Below are 12,736 nucleotides of genomic sequence, written 5' to 3' on the forward strand. Positions count from 1 at the left end.
CAGCACCGCCTTCTGGTCAGTTTCTGACCAGTCTGACCACCAAGTAGTCAAGGAAGTTGTCAGGAGAAAGAAAGAGGCTGATCTGATGTTCTTCTGCTTAGGAAAGATGTGACAAAGGATTCTAATGTTGTTCCTACGCAGAAGAATATCAGAGCAGCCTCTTTCTGGAAAATGAGCAACACATGCAGCTGGTAACTTACTTAAATGTGATCAGGTCTGTATAAATCAGAGGCGGACAGAAGAAAGTCAGCACCATCGCCCATACAGGGGTGTTCTGAGCCATTTGCCCCCACCAGTTGTCTGTCAACATTGACTGGAATACAAATAAAATGTATTATTATGACAAGTAGTATTTATGAAGAGTAATAATATTGCACATAAAGAAAAAAAAAAAAACAATTAACAATGTATTAGCATTTCATTCCACCTCTGTTTACTGCAAAACATTTTCTGTTATTATCCTGATGCTGATTCATGGAAGGATGATGCTAACATTCACATTTATTTATCTCTCTTTGACGGCCATTTCTACTGTCCCGGAGCTACCAACTTGAGCCTGTCACATTCAGACATGGATAGTGGTGGGGGAATTTCTCCCGTTTCGCTGCAAAATTCGTGAAACGCCAAAAAATTCGTGAAAAATGAAATTGGAAAGTTCCCGAAAAAATCTTGAAATTTGAAAGTTTTCACGAAAAATTGTGCAAATTGGACGTTTTCACGCAAAAATCGTGAAATTAGGATTCCACTCAAAAAATTTAAAATTTAAAGGATTTCACTCAAAAATCGTGAAATTTGAAGGTTTTCACAAAAAAATCATGAAAATCGGACGTTTCAATCAAAAATCATGAAATTTGAAGGTTTTCAATAAAAAAACATGCAATTTGAAGGATTTCACTCAAAAATCTTGAAATTTGAAGGATTTCACTCAAAAATAGTGAGATTTGAAGGATTTCACTCACAAATCGTGAAATTTGAAGGTTTTCACGAAAAAATCGGAAAAATCGGTCATTTTCACGGCTAATTTTCACGGGAGATTCGCAAATTTATTCGCTGGCGGCGTAACACGGAAATTAGCAGCGAATTCTTGACAGGCAAATTTATTCACCCATCACTAGACATGGACCTATTTCTTATGTCAAACACCCATAATAATCCAGAATAATCTATTACTGTTAATGACTTTACTATCTCCTGCTCTCTCACCAGACAGGAGCCTTGAGGTTATTCTGTATTCTCTGTCCAATAGCCAATCAATAACTAGATCATGTCACTTTTACCTTAAGAAATTTTCTAGAATGTAACCATTTATCATACAAGATGTCTTAAAACTATAATTTACTCTTGTCTTGATATTACGGATTGACATATGGTCTCTGCTGATATCACTGCATGCTAAAAATCCGCCAAAGACAACGTGATCACACTAACTGAAAAGGGGGCAGCATTTTGCTCATATAAAGGGAATAATTAAAGGGATCCTGTCATCGGAAAACATGTTTTTTTCAAAACGCATCAGTTAATAGTGCTACTCCAGCAGAATTCTGCACTGAAATCCATTTCTCAAAAGAGCAAACAGATTTTTTTATATTCAATTTTGAAATCTGACATGGGGCTAGACATTTTGGCAATTTCCCAGCTGCCCCTGGTCATGTGACTTGTGCCTGCACTTTAGGAGAGAAATGCTTTCTGGCAGGCTGCTGTTTTTCCTTCTCAATGTAACTGAATGTGTCTCAGTGAGACATGGGTTTTTACTATTGAGTGTTGTTCTTAGATCTACCAGGCAGCTGTTATCTTGTGTTAGGGAGCTGTTATCTGGTTACCTTCCCATTGTTCTTTTGTTTGGCTGCTGGGGGGGAAAAGGGAGGGGGTGATATCACTCCAACTTGCAGTATAGCAGTAAAGAGTGATTGAAGTTTATCAGAGCACAAGTCACATGACTTGGGGCAGCTGGGAAATTGACAATATGTCTAGCCCCATGTCAGATTTCAAAATTGAATATAAAAAAATCTGTTTGCTCTTTTGAGAAATGGATTTCAGTGCAGAATTCTGCTGGATCAGTACTATTAACTGATTCATTTTGAAAATGTTTTTTTACCGATGACAGTATCCCTTTAAGGGACGAAAGAAGAATATCCATAGCTACACCAGGAAAAAATAAACTTGAGCTGGAACAACAAGAAATGCCAATGTTTATGTACCTGAACGCCATCCTGGGCAAAGAAATTGCGAGCATCAGCCTCATAAGCCAGCTGCAGACACGTGGCTCCTCCCCAGATGCTGGAGCGACGCACAAGGAGCTTAAATGCTCGATTTTCACTGTTTCTGTAGCACTCATTAAATACTCCTGCAAGAGTAAATATGAGCTTTAGAGCATTTTAATACAAAGCTGAGGCATTTAGACACAATAGCATTTCTTAAATGGCCATACAAGGGCAGATTTAAGATGTCAAATCGACCCCTTCAGAACAATTCAGCAGCTTATTGATGTGTTTGATGGCTTGTTGATGTTTTCCTAAGCCGGATGCCTTGTATCTCTCTCATTATCCACGTAAAGCTTCACAAAATTGGGCTTGTTATTTATCAGGGCATCAGTCATTGTATCATCAATGTCGGTTGCCTAATGGGACACAGTATATCAGAACAATTCAGCAGCTTATGAGCTCATGTACGGGACATTCCAACTGGCCTACCCAAGTGATGTGTGGCCAAAAATTGGCCAGATGCAAATCCGGCAGGTTTAAACATCCCGTCTGGGAGAGGACCTCATCAGCTTATTGATGTGGTCCTAAGGATGCTCTGTATATCTCTCGTTGTGATCCGATCATTTGGCCTGATATTACCAACCTCAACTCTATGGTCCTCCTCAAGGTGGGCATATCATGGAAAGATCCTCTCGTTTTCTCTGTACTCTCTGTATCAGATAAACTTAGTATCCAATGTATTCTGAATAATCTATCCCATACCTGTATAGATGACCCATTCTGTGGATGGTTTAACCCATAAAGAAGAGCTAAGAGAAGGAAATTTACAGCAGGCTGTTACATACCTATAGCAAGCTGCTCAAACTTTGCTGCTAGATCCCTCACAGCTAAAGATTCTTCAGCCTTAGACTCCATCTGCTCATGTATGGGGCACTCAAACTGGCCTACCCAACTGATGTGTGGCCAAAAATTGGGCAGATGCAGATCTGGCAGGTTTAAACATCCCGTCGGGGAGAGAACCTCTTCGGCTTGTTGATGTGTTCCTCAGCCAGATGCCCTGTATCTCTCTTGTTGTGATATGATCGTTTGGCCTGATATTACCAACCTCAACTCCATATTGTCCTTCTCAAGATGGGCATATCGGGGAAAGATCCTCTCATTTTCAATGTATGGTTATATAAGCACTAAATCTCATACGTGTTGCAGTTGCTTTATATAAAGAGACAACCTGCATTTTTCTCTGTACTCTCTGTATTAGATTAACTTAGTATTCAATGTATTCTGCATAATTTATCCCATACCTGTATAGAGGGCCCATTCTTCGAATAGTTTGACCCATAATCCCATAAGCAAAGAGAATGATTTTTACAACAGGCTGTTACATACCTATAGCAAGCTGCTCAAACCTTGCTGCTAGATCCCTCATGGCTAAAGATTCTTCAGCCTCGGATTGCATTCGGGAAAGATCCTTAAGAAGCTTCATAGCAGCCAGAGCAGAGGAAACAGCTTCAGAGCCCTGCAAAATAACAAAGGGAAACAACTGAGCACAAGAAATAACTATATTTTCAAGGCCCAAACAGATAATATTATATCTGATGAACATTTCAGTATTAGTCTTTATATATAGTTTTGGGCAGTTTAGTCTATGTAATAGGCAAACTTCACCATCACTCTTTAAACTAACGGTAGTCAATAATGTCCCTATTTGGTGAGACAATTTGCTTAATCTGCTCAATAGGGCTACACTATCAGAGCAGGTATGACACCTTGGAGGACTATTAATGGCACATCATCCTGTGATCGATAAGTTATCTATGGATGCCCCTTTTTGGTGGGTGAGTAAGAGGATCTGCTACCCCTCAGATCTACTATTGGTTTTAAGGAATATGTGGCATCCATATGGATGGACAAATGGTACAATATGTAACCATTCAGCCTGCAGGCTGGTCAGTCAGATAGGTGATGGATTGGCCTGTCTATGAACACCTTAACTCTGCTCATATCAGTAGGAAAGAACTGGGCAGTTTTTGGGTGAAAATGAAACCATGATCCATAAGAGCATTTTCATTACAGGCCTATCAATTTGGCTCATGTTGCTGTCTGTAAGGTCCATACAAATGTGCATTTAAATATTCATCCAATCACAGTCTGAGAAAAACTGTGGTCACATCATATTCCAGGGTATCGAATGACCCCAGATCTGGTAATGAGGTACCATATATATGGTATTAAGTTTTTTGTTGTTGTTTTTTTTTATTTATTGGCTATGTTTCTCTTTTTCAGTAGGTTTAGCTTAGAAAACTTACATGTCTGCACTCAGGACTCCTCCTTGGAAACAGGCATGCTTCAACTCATGATGGCACCTCAACTAGCTGGTCTCTGCTCAAGTCAAATTCATATCCAAATTGGCAAAACAAAGGGTTGAAGACGTGTCTTTCAAGCCACGGGTTAAAATTTTTTAAAAAAACCTTTATTACCAAGCTTTCATTAAAAACAATTAACAGGTATCATTTAGGAGACTAGTTTCCTGGACTAGGACATATAGGGGGCAAATTCACTAAGATGCGAAGTTGCGCCAGGCGCAACTTCGCCGCACTTCGCCAGGCGTAGTTTCGCCAGGGCTCCGCAAATTCATTAAAAACCGAAGTTGCGCACAGGGGTAGCGTAAGGTTGCGAAGTTGCGCTAGCGTTGATTCACTATATAAAGTGAAGTTGCGCTAGCGAAGGCTAATTTGCATACGGCGCGAAATTCAAATTTCAATGGAGGAACACGTATCAGCACTACAAATGCCTAGAAAACCTTCAAATCTGCAAATAAAAATGTTATTTTGCCCTACACATGTGCCCACTGTCTAGGTAAGTTGCCATGAGTCAGGAAATGTAGGGGGGAGGAAGGGGAGCCCCAAAAATTTTTCGATCTTTTTCAGCCTATCACCCGTCATGTAGAAAACACGCCAGGGTTTTTTGGGACTTAGAAAAAAAATTGACTTTTTTTGAAACAATCCCTATCTACTCTATTGCGCTTCGCCAGGTCTGAGGTGGCAAAGGAAGTCTAGCGCAAAAGGTAGAGTTGCGTAGTTTCGTCGCTAGCGAAGATTCGCCTGGCGTAAGGTTGCGAAGTAACACTAGCGAAACTACGCCAGCGTTCGTTAGTGAATTTGCGCAGTAGCGAAAATGCCAAACTCTAGCGAATTAACGCTAGCGTTTGGCGCTTCGCGTCTTAGTGAATTTGCCCCATAGAGTCACCTGACGCGTATCATGCCTCGTTCTGCCACTTCATCAGAGGTGATGTGTCAGAACAAGGCATGAAACGCATCAGGTGACTGTATATTTCATAGTCCAGGAAACAAGTCTCCTAAATGATATCTAATTGTTTTTAATGAAAGCTTGGTAATAAAGATTTTTTGGATTTTTTAACTCTTGGCTTTAAAGACACTTCTTCGACCCTTTGTTTTGCCGAGTGGAATCTCTTTTTCAGTAGGCATAATATGCCGGGCACTGAAGTCATGTTTAAGTTATTCCTAAGCTTAAGACTCACCATTTCCCAGAAGTAAGAGGCCATTTCATCTCGATTCTGTAATATTGCCCAAATAAAGAGATCTATCCATGGAGATGTTGACTTCTTTGGTTCATACTTTTCCACAGTGATGTGTTCCTGAGCTTTTTTCTGTTCATATAAGAAATAATAAATATATAGAATTAGGTGACACGTGTACCATACAACTGCATTTTTACTAAATGCCCCAGAAACTGCTGTCAGTAAACAGAACAAATATGTCTAGATTTACCCAATTACCTGGCTACATGCAATATAGGAAGAGTATCTGTGCATCTGTCTGAGCCTTCCAACATACACATAATACTAGAAATGTACTAAAAATGTACTAAAAAACATTTTTGTCAGACCTTTATAAAACTCAGAGCTTCATTTCTTACTAGTGATGGAAGAATTTATTTGCCAGGCACGAATTTGAGGTGAATTTCCGTGTTTTGCCACCAGCGAATAAATTTGCGAATTTTTGGGCAAAGTTCGCCCATCACTATTTCTTACATTCTATTATTAAAATTAAATATTAGTCAAATGTCCAAATACTACATACGGCTGAGTGTCTTCTGGTAATATTTCCCAGGACATGTGTGTAGAAAGGAGCACAGACATCACCCAACAGGTCTCGTAGGATCTTGGAAACCTCGTAAAGTTTGAATTCCATCCCTTTGCCATTAGAATCCATCAGTGGGAATTCATGATGGACTTTGTTTGAATTCCTCCGTTCGTCGTGCTTGTTCTTTAGCAATTGATGGAGGAGAGTGTTGTCCAGCACAGAACTGTACAGTTCCTCGAGTCGCCCGTAGGTTAAGTAATCCACAATGTTCAAGCCATTGTCCACGAAAAGCTTCACAAACTTGGGCTTGTTGTTTATCAGGGCATCAGTCATTGTGTCATCAAGGTCAGTTGCCTAATGGGGAACAGTATATAGGGAACCAATTAGATAGCAAAGACTCAAAAGGGGTTTTTATACTGCAACAGGCCCATGTCTGGATACATAAGGCTGTAAAGAACAATGGAGTCTTATGAAAGGCTGAAACTGCCAGCAAGCCAGTAACAGCTTTAGAGTGAGAAGGACATATTTATATGTTAACCTTTAAGTGTTTCTATTATACAAAAACAAATGCAATACAGGTATCCAGAAACCCGTTATTCAGAAAGCTCCAAATTATGGAAAGGCTGTCTCCCATAGAGTCCATTATAATCAAATAATCCAAATCTTTAAAAATGATTTCCTTTTTCTCTGCAATTATAAAACAGTAGCTTGTACTTGATCCCAACTAAGATGTAATTAATCCTTATTGGAAGCAAAACCAGCCTATTGGCTTTATTTAATGTTTACATTAGTGATGTGTGGGTCGCAAATTTTTCCACCGGCACCAGACCCTACCCCGCCCGCATTTGATCCAGGCCCGCTGCTCCCCTTTATTTATAGACCAGCACCCGACCAGCCCTGCAGTGAAGGCGGAAGTCTATAAATTCCGGCGCCGGAAGCCGGCAGTACTATGTTGCGGGTGGGGAGAGCAGGAGAAGAGCTCAACCTGCACCCGCCCGCGACCCGCACATTTTGTCCAGGGGTCGGCCCGAACCCGCCCGACCCATGGATCCCGCGGCCCGCACATCTCTAGTTTACAGGATTTTCTGGTGGACGCAAGGTATGAAGATCCAAATAACGGAAAACCCCAGGTCCTGCCCATTCTGGTCCCATACCATTGTCGCTACGGAAGATTAGTATATGTTACTGGCTAGAAATATTCTTAATGTCTAAGAAACAACAGAGCTCATTTACTGGGAGGGGTAAGATGCAAAGTTTTATATTTTTTGTATTTTGAATTGTGCCTCCCAGTAACTGTGCAGTACTAGTACTAGTAAGGCTTATTGTTACTACATTGTTACTACATTCAGCAGCTCTGGATGCAGAGGGCTTTTACAGAAGTAATTTGCATGTTTATATACATCATTTTTTCAGTGCTTTGTCTTATTTGAATAAACATATCCCTATCCACGTTCTTTCATTACAATCAGGTAAAAAATGTGCAGAAGAAATCCATGTCATTCTTTGTTTGGGATGTCTCTCAAATGCACTAAAGCAATATCATCATTGTGGTCTCAATAGCCATAGTTATATGTTATTTAATGATCGTTTGCAGTTCATATTCTACTCTTTACATAGGGTTAGGGTAGTGCCAGAACACACAGGGGGTCATATATAAAGTTTGCGTTGCGCATATTTTTTGCAAATGATTGTATTGCGCATGTTTTTTCCTGTGCGCAAATATATTCCACTGCTCTGCCCGTCTTTCGTTTTTTTTCGAATTCACATTGTGAATAAATTTTTGCAAATGGTGTGCAAATGAGACGGGAGTTTGCGCGAGCGCACCCAATGTGCGAAGTTGTTGTGCGCGAAAATAGCGTTGACAGCAACTTAAATTCGCATTTTGCGAAACTGTTTTGCGAATATTTTATCCGCCAGCAAAGTTGTGGCTTAATTGAGTCGCAGAGTGTGCACATAATATTCACAATTTGCAAATTGTGACATATTTAAAAAGCTCCTATAGACATTCGCATTGCGAAAAAAAATTTGCAGTTCTGTTTGCACCCTCTTATTCAGCTTTATAAATATATCCATGCGCAGGGCAAATATATTCACTTTGCAAACCAATCTGCCCTGTGCAAACTGTATAAATGACCCCCAAGGAGTTAAAAGGGTTTAACATATTTACGCCCGGAGAGAGAAGACAACTCACTTTTTTGGTTGGTTATAACAATATAAAATATCTCTTCTAGAAACATCATGTATCATGCACAAACTATACCAAAATAATATTTGCAGAGGAGAGACATTGAACCTATCAGTGATACTATAGGTCCCTTTTTTTTATTATATCTTCAGAGCCAAAGGTTGCTGATAAAATGGATTGCATATTAATAAGAACTTGGCACCTCAAAATATGCGCAGAAGATATAAAACAACTCTAATTAAATAAATATTTACCATACCCAACCTTTAACTATTTAGCTATACTGTTTTCTGGTATATTATCTCTGTGAACTCAAAGCCATTTTCTGGTGTACCAAGTGGTTTTGGAAAGTAGAAGAAGAAAAAGTCATTTGTGAGGTCGCAAGAAGATGAAACAGGGATTCGCTATGCATCCAATTTCTAACCAGATATTGGTTATCATGATATTGGAATCATGTGCCACCAACTCATTCTGGAAGGCTATGGCTTCATCTTTTGACAGTCTTTATGTTGCCACATTTATTTCCTTCTCAACCAATGAGGCAGCTCCTCTTGCATTGGAATCTATTTTTTGCCTTCGTGGGTGGAAAAGTACATGAGTATAGAACTAGAAACCTTGTCAGGCATATATTCGTTTTTAGGGTGTTTTAAATGTACTTTACCCGCCAGAGAATCTCCCCATGGAACAGCTCAGTTTTGGCAATATCCTCTCGGTTCCAGGCAACTGCCAGTTTAAGCTCATCCAGGTATTCCGTGGCATCACTTGACTGTTTCTTGCAGGCTAAGACAGGAGAATCCACGTCAGGGTATTAAAAACTGGTCCCACGTTAGTGAAATCATGCTCAACCAAGAGTATAAATTTACCTTTTACCAGTGCTTTTAAGATTACAGTTTCAAAGTCCTCAGTCCCGTCAGAGTCTGAATAGACAGTAACCAGATCCCTGTTCTCCACAATTCTCTCGACCTAAGGAAGAGATGCCATAAACAGATGCTACTTGAGATCATGAATGGCCTTTGCAAGATGTAAAAAAACAAGTGCAGTTTCCCATGTTTCTGCACTTTGCACCCAGCCCTGTATGTAAAGACCTGCTTTCACCCCATGATAAAAGGGTGCTTGAGGGGTGCATGGACTGAAGCCTATAGCCACCCCCCTGCCTGCCCATAATATTCTTATGAACAAATTAGTGAGCGCTGATGAGTGCAGGCTACACAGAGCCGGCACTTTGCACAGCACTCTGCACCTCACTCCAGATTGTCATTCCTGCCCTGCCAGAAGTGCAAAGTAAATGAGAACTAAGGGTGTGCATTTGTGCTCCTTACTACTTTGTATTTGCGGCAGGGACAGTAGTAAATGACCCCCATCAACTGCATTACATTCCTATATAAGCTCCTCCAAAGGAAAGCTTTTTGCTGGTAGCGTCTCCAAACAAAACGTTCCCATCCCCATACTTAAATATCACTTCAATTCTTAAAGGGATACTGTCATGGGAAAACATATTTCTTTCAAAACGCATCAGTTAATAGTGCTGCTCCAGCAGAATTTTGCACTGAAATCCATTTTTCAAAAGAGCAAACAGATTTTTTTATATTACATTTTGAAATCTGACATGGGGCTAGACATATTGTCAGTTTCCCAGCTGCCCCCAGTCATATGACTTGTGCTCTGATAAACGTCAGTCACTCTTTACTCCTGTACTGCAAGTTGGAGTGATATCTCCCCCTCCCTTCCCCCCCAGCAGCCTAACAACAGAATAATGGGAAGGTAACCAGATAGCAGCTCCCTAACACAAGATAACAGCTCCCTGTGAGATCTAATAACAACACTCAATAGTAAAAGCCAAGTCCCACTGAGACTGATTCAGTTACATTAACTAGGAGAAATAACAGCCTGCCAGAAAGTAATTCCATCCTTAAGTGCAGGCACAAGTCACATGACAGGGGGCAGCTGGGAAACTGACAATATGTCTAGCCCCATGTCAGATTTCAAAATTGAATATAAAAAAAACTGTTTATGTGCAGAATTCTGCTGGAGCAGCACTATTAACTGAAGCATTTTGAGAAAAACATGTTTTCCCTAGGGTGTTTCCCCACTCCACATCTTTAACATACCAGTAGGGATGGGCGAATTTGACCCGTTTCGCCAAAAATTTGCCGCCGGCGAAATGTCTAAGACGCCCATTAAAGTCTATGGGCGTCAAAAACATTTTGTCACGCGGCAAAATGTTTTTGACGCGTGCCCTTTTTTTTTTGACGCACGCCGCCATACAAGTCTATGGCCGTCATTTTTTAGGCGAAACGAGGCGAAAAAAATCGCCCATCCCTAATTCCATGTCTTAAATAAGGGGTGCCCAGGCTATTGATACAGGGTCTACTTTCAGTGATGTTGTACTATTAAGATCTCCTTCCACAACAGCATTGTCTAGGTTCTGTAAAATGGAATTTATTGAAACAATTGTCAGAAAAATCAACCCAAATAAAACTAAATAAAAAGTTTATTTAATGGAGTGTTATCGCTAAAGGTGGCTTGGTCTTTAAATCAAGCATTGAAGATTTACTCCATCACTCGTGTATTTTCAACATCTCAGATTAAGGCATTAAAAAAGCTATAAAATGTAATTTCAATAAAATTGAATTATGCGAACTATAGTACTTACCTTTTGCACCATTTTTGTTAGGTTCTCATTAGGAAAATAATGTTTCAGTTTTTCTTCTATCAAACCCCTAATAGACTCCTGAGCTAAGGATTCCTCCAGGATTTCAGCCAAGCAGTCAGCGACCCCTCCTGAACCAGCCACCAGCAGACATGGGATCGGGCTTTTTGTGGCATTATATACTCTCTGATAATATGGAATGGCAACATTTAGGTTATATTTCAATTTCAATAATTCTTCCTACACATAAATGTATTTCTAATGCAAAGCGGGACCCTAGCTCTGTTGGGTTTCTGAACATGAAGCAAGATTATAAAGGGTTGAGTAGGAAGGCTAAATCTTTTTATGTTAGACTCCTAGTCAAGCATTTGGAGCGTTCCCTATAAAGTGATAATAAGTTTCCCATTGCTGGGGACTGTTAGTGACAATGCATCAACTGCATCCCACAACCCATGCAATTCTTCTCATAAGGGATGGGATTGGTACAACTTGATGATAGATAGATGATGCATTGGAGCTAATTACCCATCATAAAATCTGACTTGCAAAGAGCCTGCATTTATGATTTCTTCATAGGTCCCCCATGCACCCAGCAAAGAGAGAGACAGTTTCCTAAGTGTCTAAACATATATATTAATCCGAGTGCTGTCTATGCGTCAAAAAGTGACAACTGTAATTGTTAAACAAACACTTTACAGAGCACTTGACAACTTTTACTTACTCTTGTTTATTTGCAAGTTCTGCAAGATTGTTTCCCCTGAAGGCAAGTTTAATGCCCCTATTTTTCAAGCTTCTCAACTGAACATTTCTGGATTATTTTCTTTACAGGCTGATAAAACCTGAGATTTCAAGGATTTCTGAATTTACTTAAAGGGTGGTTCACCTTTAATTTAACTTTTAGTATGCAATAGAAAGGCCAATTCTAAGCAACTTTTCAATTAGTCTTCATTATTTATTTTATTATAGTTTTTTAATTATTTACCGCCTTCTTCTGACTCTTTCCAGCTTTCAAATGGGGATCACTGACCCCATCTAAAAACCAAATGCTCTGTAATCCTTCAAATGATTTGTTATTGCTACTTTGTATTTCTCATCTTTCTGTTCAGACCCTCCCCTATTCATAGACCAGTCTCTTACTCAAATCAATGCATGGTTACTAAGGTATTTTGGACCCTAGCAACCAGACTGCTGAAACTACAAACGGGAGAGCTGCCGAATAAAAAGCAAAATAACTGAAAAACCACAAATAATAAAAAATGAAAATCAATTGCAAATTGTCCCAGAAGATCCTCTCTACATTATGCTAGAACTTAATGCAAAGGTGAACAACCCATTTAAAGGATACGTAAACCTTTAAAATAAATGAATGTAAAATTTATTAGAGTGCTAGCACTTTTTTCCATGTACATTCATTATTTATTTTGATTGTATTCCAAGATATTAAGGGATACATGCACAGTTAATATGAATGGATTTTGTTACAACAGCGCCACCTGCTGGTCATTTTCCCACCAGTCTGACCACCAAGTAGTCAAGGAAGTTGTCAGGAGAAAGAAAGAGGCTGCTCTGATGTTCTTCTGCTTAGGAAAAAAATTAG

At 39.7% G+C, this 12,736-nt stretch overlaps 1 protein-coding gene across 1 annotated transcript in view; it reads right to left on the reverse strand.

Annotated features, from left to right (window-relative positions):
• Window positions 1-12,736, reverse strand: part of LOC108697268 (transient receptor potential cation channel subfamily M member 4) — a 66,632-nt gene that overhangs the window by 12,816 nt on the left and 41,080 nt on the right. The window contains exons 8-15 of the mRNA XM_041571645.1: window positions 11,143-11,325; window positions 9,353-9,452; window positions 9,151-9,269; window positions 6,302-6,658; window positions 5,740-5,868; window positions 3,588-3,717; window positions 2,199-2,344; window positions 201-313 (exon numbers count right to left, since the gene is read on the reverse strand). Coding sequence (XP_041427579.1) covers window positions 201-313; window positions 2,199-2,344; window positions 3,588-3,717; window positions 5,740-5,868; window positions 6,302-6,658; window positions 9,151-9,269; window positions 9,353-9,452; window positions 11,143-11,325 — 1,277 coding nt within the window. The remainder of the gene's footprint in view (window positions 1-200; window positions 314-2,198; window positions 2,345-3,587; window positions 3,718-5,739; window positions 5,869-6,301; window positions 6,659-9,150; window positions 9,270-9,352; window positions 9,453-11,142; window positions 11,326-12,736) is intronic.

The sequence above is a fragment of the Xenopus laevis genome, chromosome 7S (genome assembly GCF_017654675.1).
Source record: "Xenopus laevis strain J_2021 chromosome 7S, Xenopus_laevis_v10.1, whole genome shotgun sequence".
In the NCBI taxonomy this organism is placed as follows: Eukaryota; Metazoa; Chordata; class Amphibia; order Anura; family Pipidae; genus Xenopus; species Xenopus laevis.